This window comes from Hippocampus guttulatus, chromosome 6 (genome assembly GCF_054856545.1).
Source record: "Hippocampus guttulatus isolate MCC_2025c chromosome 6, RoL_Hgut_1.0, whole genome shotgun sequence".
NCBI classification, from domain to species: Eukaryota; Metazoa; Chordata; class Actinopteri; order Syngnathiformes; family Syngnathidae; genus Hippocampus; species Hippocampus guttulatus.
In genome coordinates, this window is record NC_141266.1 from 14,135,877 (window position 1) to 14,156,973 (window position 21,097).

The following is a 21,097-nucleotide window of genomic DNA, read 5'->3' on the forward strand; positions in this document are numbered from 1 at the left end:
TGACAACGCTGTGTGTGAGGGTCTAAACATGAACGAAAACCCATGAAACTTATCATACACATCAGGCGTGGCAAATTAATTTAATATTATTTATTTAATATTAAATATTATAGTATTATTGTATGCAGCGATGGCTGCGAAAGCGAAAGTGCTCTATAAATACATTTGAATTGAATTGAATTGAATAATTCAGTGAGTTATTGTTCAGTTTTCTAATTAATGGCTCAGGAGTGTCCCGTCCAATTTTTTTTTTAATGAAGCAGCCCCCGGCTGTACATACATCTATGAAAATTGGGAAGCACATGGAACAGTTCAAAACCTACAAAAAAAAGTTTCTTGGAGCCATACCCTTAACCAAACAGGAAGTCTGCCGTTTTGAATTTTCTTTGAAGGTTGACCCCATTCTTGGCCTTTCATATAGGTCAACAAACTCCTCAGAGATTTTATCCGAACAGCTTCAAACTCGATAATATAACCATATGCACAGCCTCAGATATTGAATATGAGGGATTAGTTCCCATGGGCGTGTCTGACCAAAGCTTCATAGGAGTTAAACCCGAAATAAAATGCAAGAGTATATTTCAGACAATAAGACAAGTTATGATGATTTGTTTGGCCATTATTCACAAGAGAGTCTTCACTGAGAGGGCTTCACTGGCCCATTGCTGACAAAAATTGGCGACTTCCCATCATCCAAAGTCCCATCCGGGCAATGAAAAATTCAAAATCCCATTTCAGGGAAAAAGAAGAAACCTCGTGAAACATCCTTTAAGACCGCTAACTTCATCCGTTATCCTCTGTGAATCACAAATAATATTAGTGCCGTAAGGATGAGGTGAGGGGAGCTACAACATCTCAATGAACGGTTTGTCCATCTGTCTTGGACTTCCCTCAGTTGGTCAAGGCGCTTGAACAGTTTAGCATGCTGTTCATCAACTTTTGTGTGTGGTTGGTGGTGGTGAGATGCGGGGTGGTGAATCCTGTGTTACCTCTGCTTCTCCCTTGCGGGATCGTTGCAAAATGTATGCATCAGTAAGGGAGGGGCACGTGTCAAGCAGAACAATTGAACATATGCAAACCTCTGCAAGAGGAGAGGTGTAGGGTGGTTCAGTTTACAGTTCCCTTGTTGGCCTCCGACTGAATCTTTCCAGATCTCCTGACTGGCCTCCTCTTTTTGCTGCCTCCACAATCCAATCACTCAAGGTGAGCGGGCGTGCCCACTCTCTTCACACTTTTTTTCTCCCTCTGTTGTTTTCGAGTCAAAAGCAAAAATCTGACCCTAAGCACGACGAAAATGCGTTATTGTGAAACGTATCAGCAGTTGCTATGGAGATGAGCAGATCTGTTCCGTGGTCTGACATTCACCTTGCACTCCCTTCTTGACTGTTGGCTGCTCCAAACACACTTTATTCCTCCCAATCAATATTTCAGCAGCAGTCATCAAACACATTAGGCAGTCCATTAATATTGATGCATCCCTTAAAATAACAAAAGAACACATGTTCTCATTAGGACGTCATTGTGCTGATTTTGGCGCACGTGTCGTAGATCAGCGTACAGTATTCGGAAATGTCATTTCATGTGACACTAGAGGCTGCCCTAGCCATGAACCACCATTTATAAACCTTTCCCTTCCCCCATCTGCATTTCTCCCTTGGCCCCTTTTTGCTCCTCTGTGCTTTCTCTCTATCTTCCTCTCCCCCGCACACACAAATGCACGCACACACTCACTCTCTTGCAAGCTGAGTGTCTTTCCTGTATGCTGGGGGGCCAGCGGAGGGGAAGTACACTGAGAAAGAAAAGCACTGGAGTTCAAGTGCACAGGCTTAAAGACACAGCTGGCTCTGACAAAGGAGAATATCACAAAGAGGAACAAAACAGCCGCAAAAATGGAAAAAGAATGACTCGTTGACAAGGTTCCTCTGTATGTAGTATATGGCTCATATCAGAAGAGAGCGGGGGAAATTCAAAAATATTTGAACAGGAAAATTGAGGAAATTTGTCTCCTCCCCTTTTCCTTTCCACATTTTCCCTCCCACCTTCCTTTCTCTGAATTGCCGCCCTCCCTCTCACTTCTCCTTCATTCCTACCATGCGCACGCGCACACACACACACACACACGAGGCGATTGATGCGCTCTCCCTCCTTTGCTTTTCCCAGCTCCAGCTCTTTACACCTCGTGAGACTTTGGTGACTCTGGTCTCACACTACAGAGGAACCGGTTCTGCACAGCCGAAGCGCATGCCATCCCAGCAGCACCTCTGCCAGCCCCTCATTTTACTGCACACGGCGGACAAAATGTAAAGAGTGGATTGGCGCGAAGGCTGGAGGGAAAACACAAATGTAAGGCTGCTAGTTGAGAGGGACGGCACGAACTCCTGAGTGAGCCACTTGGCGGAGAGGAATCAAGCGGTTTGAAACACAGGGCAAGGTAAAAAAAAAAAAAAGTATTAACTTTCTCTTTTAAAGTTAGTGAACAAGCAAATTGAACACATTTTAGTTTTATATTTAAATTGTGTTTTTTTTGTGCCGGAGTCTCTTACTTTGTCTACGTGGAGCATGGTTTTCGTAGTTGCGAAAGTAAATGTTTCTGTTTCCCACTCAACTGGAATATTTTCCATGCTTCTCCTGTATTCTGACCATGGATTTTGTCTCCAATATTTGCCAAACACTGTAAGGTGTAGCCAGAAAGTCAGCTTTCTGCAAACCAAAGGCTGATTTTAAGGCCCATTCGGTTGCTGAGTAGTTGTTGAAACACTGTTGAACTGATTTAAGTGTGTGTAGATTTTATCATTGACAGGACATGTGTTGGTCTAAATTGGCTTTTATCGAACTGTTTAAAAGATGAAGAATCATGTGTGCCACGGTGATGAATCTCACACTCGATTTGACAACTTGTAGCGTTCATGCACTCAGTGCTCTGTGTGCCCACACCTATTCGTACCTGTGTGATTGTGTCCATGCGCTTCTCACCTCCCTGTGTTTCCAGCCTCTATTGTGTCTGTATCTCTCCACATGTGCCCCCCAAGGCCTGTGATGCATCGTTTTTCAATCTAGGCTCTTAACCAGCCTGCCTATCTCCATGGAGACCTGCTTACAGCACTCGAGCATTGAACTCCAGCGCCAATGCATGCAAATTGACACGGGTGCCCTGCTTTTCTCCCTGCCGGGGAGCGGCATTCAGCAGAGGGTAGAAAATCGCAGAGGCTTACTTTGTTGTTGATGGTTGCTGTTGCTGTTGAGCAACCTCCAACTGGGTCCCAAAGCGGCTCTAAAAGCCGCAGACCCAGTTGTCGGCTGTTGACCGGGAACTGTTCGTAGCCTGAAGGCACGCCCAAAACCGCTTGGAGGTCGTTCCCGAGTTGGGCTCTTGTTGATGGTCTTCATCGCTGTGCATTAGTTCAGGTTTTGTTGAGACTCATTTGGAAAGTCAAACCAGATACAGTATCTCACTTGGGCTTTTGTGAGATGTTTATTTTATTACTTTTTCTAACCTTCATTTGTCCAGGCAGTTTTATGATTCAATAGCAGTAGTTAACAGTAGTTGAGTAACACTAAAGAGGCATAAAAATATATTATACCTACAGTTTTCACTTTCACTATTTCTATTTAGTGCAGTATAAACACAGAGATGGGGTTAGACTCATGGTGTTTGCAACATATGTTTAAGGGGTTAGATTCAAAGAAATAACTGAGAATTGAGAATTGAATATGCTGCTGTTCTGCCATTCGTGCCCATCAGATTTTGGATTGATTTCTCGAAGGCAAAGGCCAGATGCAAGTAAGTGCTCTACGGCAAAAGTTAGTTGTCTTTCTTTAACGTTGACTCTTGGCCACGACTATTCTCTTGGGTGCTGGCAGCTTAACCAGTTAAGATGTTGAATAATTGATTGAATAATTGACTCCCCAAATCAGTAGCAACATCCCTCTTTAGATGGCTATGTTTCCAATTGTGGTTTGGTATCTGTCAGCAATACAGTGCAACTTGAAAACGTCTAGGCTGGGACATTTGCTTGTGTTGTTTGAGGAACCAAGTTGAGATGTCAAAAGCTGTCCTCAAAATTCCTTGAGGCTACCTCATATTCCAAGTTTAGGTAAGCCCAACAAAAATAGCAAATCAGATGCACGTAAATAGAACATACTTCAATTTGACTTTTGGCCCCTCATGAGGCATTGCTGTAATGAGGCTCTGCTCCACCAACTCATTGGAACATATTTATGTCATGAAAAAATCTCAAGCATTTCAACAAAGATTAGAAAGGCATTCCATCGGCACATGTGCCAAACACCAACCAGTGAAGGCAAGTCTTGAGCCAGGTTTCTTCAAGGTTTCTTTCTGTCAAAGGGTGTCTTTCCTTCCGACTGTTGCCGAGTACGTTCTAAACATTTGAGAAGAATGGCCTGAGATGTCCTTTGTGTGTGAATATACTCCTCTGCTGAACAATCCTGAATACGAAACGGATTACTCCTGCCTCGGATGTTTATCGGTTATTATTACCACATTTGGCAAGAAATTCCCATGAATGGATGTGTGACATTAGAACAAAAGAGTGCCAAAATGTGTAATGAAACGCAACTCGTTCTTCACACTCAATTATGCAGTCTTGGCATGAAGGTCAACACACAACAAGGCACGATCCATCCAGTTAGCAGACAGACGGAGATGTGCACCATGTGACCATCCACTATGGATGTGCTAAAGCTCTTACGGTCTGAGTGTGCTATATTCTCACTGGACTAATTGTCCAGTTGCAAGGACACAGAGTTGAAATGAGGCTGCGTTGGGAGAGCTCCATCTGCATAGCCAGAGGGCTTTCCCACTTCATAAGCACCGTTTACCTCAGCTAGACTGAGCAGTAAGATGAAAGTTGAAGTTCTGCGTTTCCTCTAGCATTTTCCAGTCATTTGATGAGCAACAATTAGCTTTTGTTTTGAGGCACATTTGTATATTGGATTTTTTTTAACCCAATAGACACCACTTAGATAAATGTCCAATTCACATAAGATGATTTGCAACACAAATCCTGCATTCAGATTCAGAAAACTTTATTTATCCCCGTGGGGCAATTAGAGTTGTGCGAGAGCGGCTTATTATAGAGACAGTCAGAGCAAAGGAAAAACATAGGATGAGAGTAGGGCTGTGGGCTTAGCACTTGAGGTCTTGAGGTAGTGGTTCCAGCAACAAAACAGTTTTGCACATCGAGCAGTATTGCACAGTAAGGACACAGTAAAGACAGTATTGCACGTCGAACGCATGGCCATAGAATCTACATAAATTTTCTTTCTTGCCACAGTTGTTTTCGGAATTCCAAAGTCAGTCATTCTCATGAGTGATAACAAAAAAAAAAATTATGTCAGGGTCACAAATGTGCATGACTGTTGATGCAGGTCTTACTTTATATATATATATATATATATATATATATATATATATATATGTGTGTGTATATAAAAAATCTACAACAAGATGACAGGTATGAAACATGCTCCTCAAGAATAAATTAAATCAGACAGGATTTAAATCTTTCACTGTCAGATGATAAATGGTGATGATAATCCTCAAACGGGTTAACCCAGCATCCATTTGCGCATGTCATTGAGAGTCAGGCGGCAAAACACATTCCCCATGGTTTTCGTGCATCATAGCTAGTGAAACAACCTTTTTAACATCCTAGTTTAAAGCTAATCTCATCAGGCAAACATTATCATCATATGTGTGATATTTGGGAACTAATAGTATATGCCCCCGACGATATAGTGCCAACACTCAGGTACATAATGCACTGCCTGAAGATCGGTGGTAGTAAGTCTGAAAGCAAAGACTTTCACTTTGTCTCTCAACAGCAATCTGAAAATATATTCATTTGCGGGTGTGTATGCATTTGTTGTCTGTCTTGTGCTGCATTTGCTTGCTACCTAAACCATTTCATTATTTCTCTGAAAGGAAAACGTCCTGCGTCGACTTGTAAGCGAGGCATCTATGTAGCAAAACTGTATGCCATGTTAGCATTTTGTCATGATTGATGTCTCTCATGTTTCCCGCATGGGCTATGGATGGCCTTTTGCACTTTTTGCTTCCCAAACATTTAAGGAGTCACGTCTTTAGAAAGTTGTAAAAAGTGTCGGTCATTTGCGTTTTTGTGAAATTGTCTGCCCTTGTCTCATACCTTCTTCTGTACATCATTCTTGGACAGTGTTTTTTGTTTATGGAATTGTTTATTGACCAATACCCCTTTTACACCCAGAAAAACACGAGGGCCAATGATGTGCTTAGTTGGTGCTTTACAAGTTCTTATGAAGAACGTGTTTGGTTTTCCACCAGCAAAGCGCCAAGTAGGGGCACATCCGCAATTGCTCTTCTGGGTGGGACACTTGTGCCGGAGTTCACCGCTCAACAGTTTTGTACAAAACTTCCGCGTGCCCAGGGAGTCATTCCTCTATATCTACGATCGTCGTGATAACCTCGCCCACCGTCCCTTTTTGGACCATTGGCCACTATGAGAAAAACTCTTGTGATGGCTGAGGCACTATGAAGACAGTCGGTTGGTCACTCTCTTTTTATTGATGCAGCAGTTGTTTTGACTGACTGTGCTGTTATTGTGAATATCAGTGGTTACACTATTTTCATTCATGTCAGCATGACATGGCTGTCGTCAGCACCTTATATTCCCTGTTCAGAACAAAAATCAAACACCGCTTTGAAGTCAACATCCGTTGAGGGAAAGATTGATTTCTTTTTTTCCATCCAGTGTCTTATCCTTGTCTAATTAGCCCATTAGCTCTGACTTGTTAGCAGATCACTCTCCTCAAACACCTCTCACAACTGGTGTCAACAAGTTATTATAACACCTATTTTAGCCTGTGCATTGCTGCAGATGGGTTGTGATCAGACCAGTAGAAGTAGAGCGATACAGAGGTCCGAGGTGGTCGAAAAGACCCCCCCCCCCCGTGTTCTGCAACTTCAAGTCAATGCGCCACCTGGCGGTGAAATACCTGTCATTACAAGTCCAATTGAAATGAATGCAATCATTCACATCGAACCTTAATTGTGGACCAACCTTCGGCGGGCCGGATTAAAAAGCCCAACGGGCCGGATTCGGCCCGCGGGCCGTAGTTTGCCCACCTCTGATTTTGAGTACCGGTATGTTCATTTCACTGCACCACGCGCCATCATCATTGTGGCAATGTGGTGCCATTGGTAAAGTCTCTTTTGCTATTTTGAATTCAGAAAGGCTCTTTCTCTCAGAAAGTAAGTTCATTTGCTATTTAGTCTTGCTGTGTAGTCAGTCATCTTGCAGGCTAATTGAGCCAGTTGCTTGAGGCTAAGTGTATTCTTTGGGACTTGACTTTCCAGAATGCTCACCATGTACTTGCATGCACCACTGATGCTGGCAGAGGCCAGTTATACCCTGAACAGATTACCAGTCAGTCACAAGGCTGGTATTTGGATACAGACAACCATTCACATGTAAATTCACCTGCCAGTGTCTCCAAATCTTGCATGTTTTTGGTTAGTTTGCGGAGCCTGGCTGAGCTGCAGCACAATGAATAGATTTTTTTCCCCTTAAATTGCCCTGCCTGACTTTTTTTCTTTCTTTCTTTTTTTAAATTTTTTTCTGGATTTTAGTGATCCGGGCGGGCTGGTGCTATTGTTTAAAAAACCGTAACAAATTATTTTAGACTTTTGAGTTGAAGTGGCCTGTGTTTCCAGATGAAATGTGAGAGCAATAGTTTGTTACAGGCATCTCAAAATAATAACAAATGATATATCTAGTTCATCAGTCTGAACGTCGGCTCATTTTATCTGGTATTGTGCATACAATGCTCTGCATTATGGGAAACACATGCTCGCCAATGGCAGTAATGTTATCTGCCCGTGTGCCCTCTCTCTGGTGCCAGACTTGGAGGAGGAGGAGGCGGACACTGTTTGAAGAAAGATGAAGGCAGATAGAAGCAAACAGTCTGTGACTTGGATCGAATTGTTGGCGGGATTGAAAAGAAGAGAGGGGAAAGTAACATTGTTTCTTGGCCTTTATCTGCTCACTAAATTGTGACCTCCATCTTTTTCAAGGTGGGTTTGTTGATGTGCAACTTTCTTTTTCATTGCTAAGGATGTTCTCATTATTTATTGGTAAATTCTATCTCCAGATTTTTAATTGAATGTTCAGTTTAAATTGACGCATCATTCATCCAGCCATTTTCAAATCCGCTTATCCTCAAGACTGCCGCGGGCGTGCTGGAGCCTATTCCAGCTGTCTTCAGGCAGTAGTCAGGGTACACCCAGAACTGGTTGCCAGCCAGTCGCAGGGCACACACAGACAAACAACCATCTGCGCTCACAATCACAGCTAGGCACAATTTAGAGTTTTCCATTAACCTGCCACACATGTTTATGGAGTGTGTGAGGAAACCAAAGTACCCGGAGAAAACCCACGCAGGCACAGAGAGAACATGCAAACTCCAGACAGCAAGGCCGTCGCCGGAATTGAACCCTTCACCTCTCCATTGCGAGGCGGATGTGCTAACCAGTTTGCACCGTACTGCCCCTGACGCATCATATTAATCTGAATGTCTTTTCGCAAAATCAAGTCGAACATTTTCTTTGCCATTCGTTTACACAGATGAATATTTCCTTTGAGGAATAAGCATGAAGGAGATTAATCCACGCTTCTCAGCCTTCCAATGAGGCTGACATTTATTTTGGCTCCGCCCCCGAGTGTCAACTGAGATTGATGTCAAAGTGCCCATGGGCTTGACTTGTGAAACCAGGTGAGCCATGATGCTCGCAAGGGGAGCCGGTGGGGACTGTGACATCAGTCTCAGTTACCAGTAGGTGGCAGTCATGAATAAAAAGTCAGCCTCCTTAGATGTCCAAAAACGGGTGGATTAGTTTTCTTCATTATTTTTCTCCAAACACATTATTAATCAGAATATCATGTTTAGACTCGTAGGGGTGCATATAACATACTATTGCAAAGACTTGAAATTTAAGTTCCTTGTGAGACTAATCTGCACACGTATTTCCTCGGTAGTCCTATTAATTCTCATTGTAAAAACTCACAGTTATGTGATGTCAGACCAAATTTCATTTGCAGGTGATCCTTTTGAGCTTGTCAAGATGCCAGTTAACATCGTTAGTCAACATTTTTGTGTTTTAGCCTTGGTGGCAGTCTGTTTTTGATCGAAAATACAAAGATCACCTCCACAGCCCTTAGCGCAGTTTGAGTCTGACCTTGTTGTAAATAAACAATGGTTCATAGGCGTAACACTTAGGCTATTTGCAGAGCATCACAAACAAACATTTACTAGTGTCACGAGTAAGGAGGAAGTAGAAGCTGCCCTCGACCGTTCGTGTCGCAGGGTCACATCTGTAAGATGAAAGGAGAGGCCGCGGTCGGCTGCCTCCATACAGGGATGGAAAGGTCAGGAAGTGGCCCCAGCACAAACACCAGGCTCATTGTTCAAGTTCAAGGTAATGATGAGTGGTGGTTACATTCACGTAGGGAAGGGTGTGCTGTGCATCTTTGAATGCCGCATAAAGCTTGCTGTTGTGCTCGCATGTTGGCCCAGGTGTGTTCTCCCGCTGAAGTACATGAACGAACAAAGTCACAGCCAATGTCAGAACGCCGTTAACCCCACTGCCCCAGCCCCCCCCCCCACCCTGCCCTCTTCTCTGTTATGTCTGCTCAGTCGTCAGCTCCTCATTAGCTCCTCACAGGGGATTTCCTGTTCGCCCCCCTCTCTTCCTTGTTCCTGTTCAACGTTGAAAACTATATTTGCACTTTTTCCACAACAAAATATTACAGATTAAACCGTTGGCTGTGCTGAATTTAGAAACAGACGGTCAAAAAGTTACTGCATTGAGAGTTTCTAAAGGGTTTATAGAGCAAAGCAAAACCGTTGGGAAGTTGGGGCTAATTGATTATTTTGCACTCCCAAAGAGGACTGGCGCACACATATACACAGAGGCACATAATTCAGAGTCTGACTCACCCCTTTAACAGAAAATCAATCGCAATACTGGACTGATTAATCAGTCCCTCTGTAGCCCCCACTATCCCCCCCCCCCCCCCCACTCTACTCACCACCTCTCCACTCTCTCCTCTCAACCTCGCTGAATGCATTTGCTTGCCGTTTATCCGTTATCCCGTCCCCTCCCCCCATCGCGGTCACAAACTCCCACTGCATCGAGCGGTCACAAAGAACCTCTCAGCAAAAGCAGTGTACTACACGCACGGCATCATACACTCACGCATTTATGTCACCGCATCATCTCAGTAATTCTATAGGTGCCCATTTGTATGCATCACTCAGTGGGATTTGACTTCATTATTCTGGGGTGCAGATTTGAAGGGGGCTTTTTAGGGTGCAGGTGCATTATGTGTGTGCGTGTGTGTACGTTTCTGTATTTTACACACACACACGCACACCAGTCTCACAAGGCAGCATTCTTAAAAGGCTTAACTGACAGCTCATTTGAGCCCCCCTGCTTTTCCCCGACCATTCTGGTTGGTGGCACACAGGTTGCCATGACACCAGACTGTTTTGTCTGCCCTTTGACCTCTGTAAGGGGTGCTGTGGTCAATCAGGCATTACATGTGAGGAGCAAATAGTAGGGAGGAGAGGGAGGCGGGGGCGCATTTCCTCTGTAAAATTAAGGTCCAAAAGGTTCCTCGATACATCCGCTTTGTAGCTGGCAGAAGGTGGGGAGCCTCAGAGAAACTGGCGGTCGAACAAAGACACATGTGCACAGACATGGCTCGCGATGCCTAAATGAACTAGGCTGCTGCAGCTCCCAGCCGGTAGGGAGTTATTATGCTCATCGTGAAGCCGGACAGCTAAAGCTCTTAGGCTGCTTCTTTTGAAGTTCTGTTTGTCGGACCCAAGCGGGAGGCTTAGCACTTTTCCCTCAATTTAGATGCTTTGCAGATATCATAAATTCAATACCACACAATGTTTATGCCGCAGCAAATTGTGTGTCCGCTTTGCTGTCAAGCGGTAATTGTATGACATTAAAGTCGAATGATTTACCATCATGTTGTCGGAGCATCCGTTTACACAAATGCCAACAGTCAAAGACACAAATGAGCAATCGTCATCAAAATGTCATATTGAATCTTCATTGACGTTTCATAACATTGCTATATTTTCAGACAGAATTATCCAAAAACAAAAACTCCCACACGGTATCCTAAGTAACAAATGGATAACCGTTTGGTTAAGGTTGCCTTTAATTTGATCAAATGTCTCCATGGTCTCAAGAGATGAAACCACGACCTTGTGAACTTCATTTATTATGTGTAGATTAGTTGCTGTTCACACGTTAATGCGCTTTAAAGATGCTGCAATGCTCCAAAGACGATAATGTGTCTTCCACAGCACTTTTAGATGATGTTATCCGAGTAGCCCATGAACGTCATGGCCTTGTCCACTTGCTGCAGATTTTGACCCCGTGACCTTTTGGTTCAACAATGATTTAAGTCCTGAGGCTCGTCATGTGTTTGTGTGTTTCAGCTGCATCTTTTCTCTTCTGGCTGAGTTGCACCTGCTTAAACCAGGAAGGCATCAGAAGGTAATGCCATTTTAATGTTATTCACGTGACCTGTCCATATTTCTTCTTCTATTCACGTCCATCTCTCCCATCCAAAAGCAAATTCACCGACCTGAACACGCATTGACTTTTGAACGGAAGTATTTCATGAGCGCAAAAAGTCTCAGGTCTACGTTAGTTCATGTACACTCATGCAGAAAGGCCTGCACAACATACGCAGCTTGGCGTTAACACCAATATCCTCCAAATGAATTGTTTTCTTCAGTTAGTGAGCGCGAGCACACAGAAACTACTTAGCCATTTTCCACAAAACATTTTAGAGTGGCTGAATATATAGGCCAACTAAAAATACATGACCTTCTGGTGAGGATCAGGATAAAGTTGCAAAGCCAGGACTTACGGTGTTTAGGTTTTTATCATTTTCCTTGAAAATGACAGATAATGACTCTTGACTAATGACTACAGTCCAAATATAAATTTGTACCACGGGACTCAAATTAAAATACGCAGTTGTTTTGATTTCATATTTAATTTAGACTCAAGATGAAGATGGGCGCAGCTACATTTGATTGGTGCAGCTCCAATCAAGCTATTGTGTTCGTTCGCAGTGGACTGTGGAGGGAAGTGCAGGGATGGAAAACAAAAATGCAAACATTTTCCGATCCGCTTTATCCTCACAAAGGTCGCGGGGGGTGCTGGAACCTATCCCAGCCATCTTCAGCCAGTAGGCGCGGGACACCCTGAACCGGTTACCAGCCACTCGCAGGGCAGAGACGAACAACCATCCGCGCTCACACTCACATCTAGGGACAATTTAGAGTTTCCAATCAGCCTGCTATGCATGTCTTTGGAATGTGGGAGGAAACCGGAGAGAATATGCAAACTCCACACAGGAAGGCCAGTGCCGGGATCGAACCCATGACCTCTGCACTGTGAGCTTGACGCGCTAACCACTGGACTACCGGGTCACCCTGTCGAACAATCCAAAACACTAAAATAACAAAGTCCCACCCCACCCCCTCAAAAAAGTATAAAAAATAAAAAATCAAATTAACAAACAAACACGTGAGAAGAACTCACCACCACTGGGAAACCTGACCGCAAAAACAACAACGAATCGGCAAAGACTGAAAGAAACCAGCGAACTAAATACTAGCAAACTGACAAGACGACGAGGTACACCTGGACAAGACACAAGTGGTTGACTGGTGGTGATTGATAGACAGATGGAACCGGGCTGACGAGGACAGGTGGAAACAAAAACGAGTGAGACAAGACATGAAGAGACAAAAAAGAGACAGGGAAAACGTGACAACACCTGAAACAAAGCCAAATCAAATCCAAACAAAGTCAACAAAAACACACATCATGGCAGTGGATCATACAGGTAAGCAGGCCATTGTTCAAGATGCTTTACTTTGAACGCTCCGCTTCATTCACTTTGACAGCGACAAAAGTGCTTGTTTGCTTTCGCGCTGCAAGAGTGCGTGTCAGTCAACAAGAATGGATGTTTTCCGTATGTGCTTAGAGCAGCGATGGCATTTTCCGCCAAGGTTGAATTTTCAGTTACGTGTGAGCTTATTTGTCTGTCCGTGTCAAACTAATCGATGAAATTTATGAACAAAAAGTAAAATACTCCCGCACAGCTGTGCTTGAATGTTTTAAACTGTTGATGATCTCTTGAGAGCTATCGTAACCAGCTTTTTTTTTTCAACCCAAAAAAAGGGCTGTTTCTGGATCTCAAGTATAGAATATTGGCAAAGGTTGTGGAAAACATCTTATTTTTTCCTCAAACATTCTGACCAATCACCAAACACCAATCGCAGCTGCAACTCAACACGCTTAGGTTCACATCTGTGCCATAGCAACAATTTGGTTAGTTGCCAGGCTGTTTGGGTTGCCAGGCAAAGGGTTCCCATGGCAACGCTCCTTTTGCCATCTTGGTATAAGAGCCTGGTTGGAAAAACAAAATCAGCATTGCAACATGTCACGCTCTTGCTGTATTGTATTGGAAGTGAGGACACGCCAATGTTTTGATTGTGAAAATGGGTACTTGCTGAAACGGAACCGAACGTTCAGCTCAGCTTCCACAATCTCTATGTTCCATTGTTTAATCGCCCCCACCAACTCAAAGCTTTAAAACAACGCACATCATTCACGATGTATTTCTTCTTTGACTTTGAAGAACTATGGCCATCAGCTTATATAAAGAGAGGCGGGCCAACTTGTGTCAACGCCAGAGCATGATAATTAAGCGAAACCGTGAAGTAAAGCCTCATTAAACGATCACCTCTAAGACAATTTCCATAGCGATGCCTTTTGCCAGACAAGCCTGCTGCTACAAAGGGTGGAGGGAGCAGGAAGCGAGAGGAGGATAGCTGACACTGGCACAATTACGCCGCATTTCTGCGTGATTTGCCTGCGAACGTACGACACGGTGGGAAATAAGGTAGAGGCGGTGGGTGCTGTAGAAATTCTTGGCGCGGCTGGGGAAATGCTGGCGGAGGGTGGCTAAAAGGGTAAGAGGCGGGCTACAGGGACTTGTGAGTGTTGAGAGCTGGGGGTGGCGGAAGGGTCGGAGTAAGAATAGGATGAGGATGACCATCAAAAACAATAGGTGAAAGTCTTGTCAAAGTCTATCAGATTGTCTTTTTTTTTTCCTCATATTGTCTACTCGTAGCTGCAAAGTTCAACAGGAGGTCTAATGTGACAAATCTCTCTATTCGAATTGCTTTGCTTTTAACATTCTTTCCCACGCAGTAGTGCCGCACTCCTACACAGGCTGTCTTTTGCCAGCAGTGGCTTTACATTGGAATGGTGTCAACGTGAGACAGGATTCAGGGAACCCAAGATGGATGACGCCGCAGCAGCCATCAGTTTTGTTTTCTGCTTGACTGCATGAGATTGACAGGTCTTTGCGGCCATGAATTGCAATCTGTCAAAACGCTGTCGACCCTTCACAACTGCTGTCGCAGACCTTCCAAAAGTAGTGCTTTTTGGTATCTAGAACAGTTGTGAGTTTCGGGGACATTGGTTGGCGCAATGCTACATTCGACAGTGGAAAAAAACCCAAATGAGGCGACACAGTTTTGTGTTTGGTTTTGTTCAATTCGAGGGGTTCTGGAAATGTGACAGACCAGAGTGAAGATGGATAAAATTGCAATTGCATTAAGTGGATGTTAAGGCTGAGAACATGCCAAAGAAGATGATTCATTGAAGACGATAATACTGGTTCAATATCATGTCATGGCTCGCCCTACTGGAAAGTAAGAATCCCCCCCTCCAACCCTAGTGACTTCAGCCACGATGACTGTGCAATCTCCAGCATTTGAGAAATTCTTTTTTTTCCTCCAAAGGTTTGGGTCATATTCCAAATTGTGCGACCTTGAGGTTCTTCAAATATTGAGGTACAGTACTGCCATCGTTCACCAAGTCCTTGTTGTCACTCCTGCTATTCAATGCGCAGTCTCGAGACACTAGAGTAACAGTGAGGCACAGTCTCCGCTAGAGGGCATTGCATGTTTAGAAATACATGAGAATCCCATGAATGAACATGGAGTCAAACCTTCAGTAGTAGTCTGCTCACCGACGTGAGAGTTGTAAATATGCGGCTAATTTATTGTTGTTAACCTTCTCACTCAATCCGTTTGTGCCATTCAGGTTTTCCACTTAGTTATGTTATCCTGCGGCAAATGAAAGAATCAATTCTGCTGCTTACGTTTCTGTCCAGCTGGCATAGACATCTGAGAGCAAAGATGCTCCATACAAAATGGAGGGAAAAAGTGGTAGAGTTCGAGCCTTTAAATAAATCAAATGTTTACCCTGTTTACTACTTGCCTAGAAGGAATGATTGTTTAGCGTTTCTACACTGAGATCGTGTCTGGGGGGGCGGGAGGGGGTGCAGTCCGACCGTCTGTGCTCTGCAGCGTGAGGTAGTTGGTTGTATTGTTTCGCATAATAAACAGCACGGAGATAACTGTACAACCTTCTAGCTTTCCCTGCGGAGTCACTTTTTGCCACGTCTAATGTACCCCCGGCCGAGAGGTAAGTATGTTGTTACTCTGCGAGCCCATCGCCTTGTGGATAACGACGTGACTCATTCATTTCTAATGGTGCGTCTATTATCCCCTGCAGGCCTAATGGTAGCCGCTGCACAGCCATCAGGAAGATTTTATTATTATTCGTCAGCCTAGCAATGTGTCATGCGGAACACCTTCTGGTTTGTGGCAGATTAGTCTTGAGGTCCCACTGCACTGCAAACACTTTGGGGAGAACAACCTGAGCCTCCCACGGCCTAAAGCATGTCATGTACACACCACGCATATATGTTGTACATGGCCTCGCGATTGATATTGTTGGTCCTAAGCAGTAAATTGCGTGTTTTCCCCCCCTACCCCCACCCCCCACTATAACACAAAACGTAGAGTGGCCTTGTCAATGACTTTGGGCTTGCTTGCTGCCATGGTCGTAGACGTCTCGCCGCACAATCCTTTGCAACCCTGCAGACACTCCCGCTCGCTAATATATTCCGGGTTTCAACCCAATAACCTTACCTCCTCCTCCTCGGTTTGTCAGCTTGCGGTATGCGCCGACTGGAGTGCATTATAGCCGTCTCTCCTCCCACCTCCCAGAAAAGGGGCATCTATAAGAATAATGCTGATTCGGCACTGCCGGTCGTCTTTATCATCCCTGCAGCACGCCGCCCTCCTGCCAGTGGAGACGGATGAACACCTGACAGTTGTGAGGTGTGTGGGCCAAGGATAATGAGCATGGTGGAGAGACAGCAGCATCTCTAAACGTCTGGCTCCTCCATTCGTCCCACATTTAACGTTATTTACATTTAATTTTTTATTCATGCGCTGCTCTCGTAGTTTGCGGCAAAGAGTCCAGTGCAAACCGACCTTAACTTGTGCTTCTCCTAAAGCGTCTGCAAACGCTATTCTTGCTTTGTTCCCTGCGATAGCGGCTACGTTCTTGGGGGAGAAAATGAGTGCGTCTCGACCCCGAGACAGACAAGGCAGACACCATCCCAGACTGATGATGTCATCCCCGTGGAGCGCTCCCAATGCTTTGTCTCTTAGTGGCACTGCAGAGTACAGCCACAGGCGTGCGCACACACTCGCAGACACGGATACACACCCACACCTGGCTGTCACTTTCTGGATGTGACCGGGAGTTGTGCTCCGACCTCTGAGAACTGCCTTTGCACGAGGTTTCGGCACAAAATGGCTCCCGTGTTAGCCGCAGTCTTGCAAAGCCAGTGTGGCAGGACACGCACAAATGGCCGAGAGCGGGCAAACCCTGTGCACTCGGTTGTGCACGTGTAGCTTTGAGTATGGGAGTTAATGACATGTGTGCTGCCGCATTACAACATAGTGCACAGTACTTGGGTTTCTGTTCAAAGTGATGCCAGTCAGTCCTTTTGTCAGACTGAGGTGAGCAGACATTGTACCCAGACAGTCGCATCCCGGGGCAAATACAAGAAGACTGAAGCTGAACGTAGATGAACTCGCACAGTATATATATGTAGGTCCCAAAACGAGGCTGCCTCATGAATATTCATCAGGCGTTATGAATGTGTAGATTGTTTTTCTAACCTCTAATTCGGGCAGAAAAAAAAGGTTGGCATCATCGCCCATGCATATGTATGAGATCCTCATCTGAAAGCATTTTTAACAGGTGAAAGTGAGTTTGTCTTAATCGATTCCCATCACGTCAGCTCTCGTCTTTCACCGGCAGGCTTTTACACATCCTTGCTCAAGCTTCCTTTGTTCCTCTTTTGTTTTTTCCTATAGGCCACAAACTAGAAATGTATTTAATCAGTTCAGCAAAAAGTGTGACACACTGCTCATGTTCTTGTCTGAACACTCTCAAGCCATTAACATGTAGTTTCATTTGCTGTTCTTTTCCAGTTTGCCCAAAGGCCGTAATTTTGTTTACCCTTCATGGTCAGCTTACTGGTGTTAGTCTCATACTTGAACTGCCTCTAGACTTTAATGGGCACCTTAACAAGAAATGGTTACAATTTAGAGAAAAGCTTGTTAAATTGGAATGATAATAGGGAAAACTAAAAAATGCTTTAAATTTTTTTTTTGACTTTTCCACAAACTTCAAGTACACTGGAAAGTCTAATATCAAACAACCCATTTTGGAATGTTCGAAACAATGTTTCCCATAAAACCAAAATTAATATGAACAACAAAGCTTTGATAAGAAGTAATCTCCCAGATAATGCCATTGCTTGAATTCACGTAACGTCCCATGTCGTCTTCTTACAGTTGTCTTCTGTTGACACTCTTCTAGAGGCTGATCCTTCCATTCCCACAAGTGTTGAGGTACGCCGACATCAAGTCACGGTCAAAGGTTTTGTGTGTGTACGCGTTACTGTCGTGTAGCCCAACATTGCCATTTAGAGTACTGATCAGTACTTCTTGTGACTTTAAAATTTGCACATATTCAGAATTTTAAAATCCACTGCAAATTGTTGACAATTGAAGAAATTGATATAGGGCTGCTGGATTATGAAAAAAATATCAATCGGCACTATTTTGGTAATACTTGAAATCACAATTATTCATGTCTTTTTTTGGTCCAAAACAAGAAAACATTTAAACAAAAACAATAACAAAAAAAGACCAATCAAATTCTTCAAAACTCGATAAATATGCAAGTTCATTTTGGACCAAACAAAATTGTTAAAATTGGTTATTTCAGAATAAATAAATGATGCATCCTAAAAATGATTCATGCCGAGAAAAGAACACTGCCTCCACTGTGAAACATGGAGGAGGCTCTGTTATGTTTTTGGTCTGCTTTGCTTCATCTGGCACAGGGTGTCTTGAATCTGTGCAGGTTACAATGAAATATGAAGACTATTGAAGTATTCTTAGAGAGAGGTGTGCTGCCCGGTGTCAAAAAGCTTTGCCTCAGTTGCAGGTCATGGGTCTTGAAACAGGATCATGACGTTAAAAGCACCCAAGACTGGCTCAGATCAAACTATTGGACAATTCTCAAGTGGCCTTCTGTGAGCCCTGATCTAAATCCGCCGGAAGGAGCCGAAACATGCCATCTGGAGAAAACACCCCTCAAACTTTAGACAACGTGGAGGAGCAGTTTGCTCATGAAGAGTCATGGGGGCTGCAGAAGGATCATTGACCATTGCAAAAAAATTTGGGTTGCCGTAATTGCCTCAAAAGGTTGTGCAACAAAATACTTACCAGCGTTTTTGTCCAGGACTATTCCACAAGTTGTTGTTTTTTTTCTTTAAATAATTCTTTTTGAATCACAATTTAAAAGCATTTTTTTCATTGGGTCATTTATAGATTTGGTATTAGTATTACACAGAATTAGTTTTGTCAGAGTCAAGTTATTTCTGTGACCACTGCAGGTTTATATTTCATTAAAAAAGAGAACCTACAATTTTGTCCATGAGTATGTTGGATTGGCAGAACAGTGTCCCGTGACAGCACCTGAGACACAAGTCTCTCTTGTCGAACCACAACAAATAGCTCGCTCAAGCAATACGAAATGGATAACGTTGAAAGCAGCTAGCCAAACGTAGTTCAGTGTAATGGAGTAAAAGTAGTTGTGTTTCTGAACAAAATATTCAAAAAGTCTGTTGCATGAAAACTTCTCCAACTAGTAGAACTTATCCCCAAATTAATGAATTGTGATGACATCAACGTAGCTCACCACGACCCACCATTTGCTGCCAAAAAGACGAAAAAGCAGAGCATGAGTGCGTCGTAAATCCGTTGATGCGCACTGACTTCGCCCTGAGCGTGATGTCACGTGTCACATGTTTTTGACTTGCACGGATTTTTTTTTCAGAGTAAAGTTTTCATTTTAACCGAACTGTTGCACTGAGCGCTTTGTACCTGTGACCTCAAGATGTCTAGTCTCGATGACCTTTTGGATGTGTGACGATTTAACATGTGTTCACACACACGTCTCGTCAACGTTAGCATCATGGGGTTGCTAAACCATGATAGCATGGCATTCTGATTGGCGTACATGGAAGACCTGAAGCTTCACTATACTCCTGCGCTTCATATTTTCTCTCTATGTTCATCCTATTAGAGGATTCTGACCCTCCCCCTTCATCCCCACTTTCGAGCTCGCGGCTTTGACACCAAGCCACCCCTCCCTCCCCACCGCTCTCACACACGTGCATGCGCCCTCTCTTGCGTGGTCTCACACAAACACACACATCCGTGCACTCGTTGCACTCTTATTCCCGCCCTCTATCTCCCTTGTCTCTCACACACACACACATACGCACACACACATGCAAGTGGCTGACAGACTGGTGTGTGCAGACGTGAAGCTGTGAGAACGTGAGGGGGGGGGGGACACGGAGGGACAACGGAGAGAGAGTGAAAAAAGGAGGAGGGGAGAAGACTTGTGATGCAAAGAGGCGCGTGGCGACGAAATGCAACACGGACTGTAAACGATTTTGTGTGTGCGGTGTGTCGCCTCCCAAGTTTTGAATATTCTGTGCATGGAAAAGCTCGTTGGGGTTCAAGCGAGCATGATGTCTTGTGTCATTTGCTTCGTTGCAGCATCGTGGCGGCAGCCCTGCAGAGACAAAAGGTTTGCAGTGGTGCGTGGATGTTCGTCAGGTAGGCAAGACGCACAACAGCACAACACCGCAAATGCAATCAATATTCCCTTCTGTGAGCTACCTGCCACTGGGCTCGCCATCTGGCGGAGAGCAGCAGGGGAGAGGCAGCTGCTCGAAAGGGAACACGCTCGCCAACCCCGCATGGAAAAGTACGATTGGAAGGTAATTCTTTTTAAAAGTCGCTGCTGGTTTATTGTGTCGGTGTCCTCAAGCGTCGCATCCCTTTTTGAAATGACTCATTTGTTAAATGTGATTGTCAACGGACCTCGGCTGCAACCCCTGTCACATTTGGAAAGCCGCTTTCACCTGTCACATTTGGAAAGCTTTCCAAATGTGACAGGTGAATGAATCAAATGAGCTGCTGTCGACGAATTGAAACGCTGGCGCCGCGATTGTTGTCAAACATATACGGCCATGGACCTAACAGACAAAATATTACGTTATGTCGCATGTTTATCCTTGTTGTGGCATTAGGGAATATGAATGAAGTCTCTGATGCGGTCGTCTTCCCTCTCAGGTGTGACACAGCTGCTTCGATTGTGCCCTCTACCGTGAACAAAGACGCGAAAGGATCACAGGTTGGTTACCTTCAGGCCCGTAAAGACCACCTTGGTATACACATGAACATGAGCACACATTCACTGTCAAGAATTTCATGCTATGACATCATACTTGGACCAATTAGATGTTTATGTGCCTTTTAACACACGAGTCGCCCTGTTTTCTGCTTCGAGCGGACCGCCCGTCTCTTGTCTTTAATTGAACTGGCTCAGACTCATCGCATGTTTGAGACAATTTAAATGGTATATCCTTCATCTGAAGTGTGGTTTTAATTTTCCTAACAGGCAGCTGTGGAGCGATTGATGCACTCGTGTTTTTCTGAAAGGTAAGTGTGATGTCGTGCGCTTTTTCTGTTACCGTTT

General features: G+C 44.2%; 1 protein-coding gene across 7 annotated transcripts in view; it reads left to right on the forward strand.

Annotated features, from left to right (window-relative positions):
• LOC147203630 (uncharacterized) overlaps positions 1–21,097 on the forward strand; it is a 28,492-nt gene that overhangs the window by 7,137 nt on the left and 258 nt on the right. Inside the window, exons 4-9 of one of the 7 annotated variants that reach the window (XR_015101250.1) lie at positions 1,152–1,203; positions 2,161–2,431; positions 11,515–11,572; positions 14,908–14,958; positions 17,830–17,886; positions 20,113–20,202. Coding sequence is in view for 5 of the 7 variants with exons in the window: in XM_086114281.1 (XP_085970407.1) it covers positions 11,515–11,572; positions 17,830–17,886; positions 20,113–20,336; positions 20,692–20,752; positions 21,024–21,038 (415 nt within the window). In the remaining 2 variants the exon portion in view is untranslated. Of the gene's footprint in view, positions 1–1,151; positions 1,204–2,160; positions 2,432–11,514; positions 11,573–14,907; positions 14,959–16,246; positions 16,297–17,829; positions 17,887–20,112; positions 20,337–20,691; positions 20,753–21,023; positions 21,061–21,097 lie in introns of those variants that run through there. The other 6 variants (XR_015101249.1, XM_086114281.1, XM_086114280.1 and 3 more) reach the window with 6 other exon arrangements.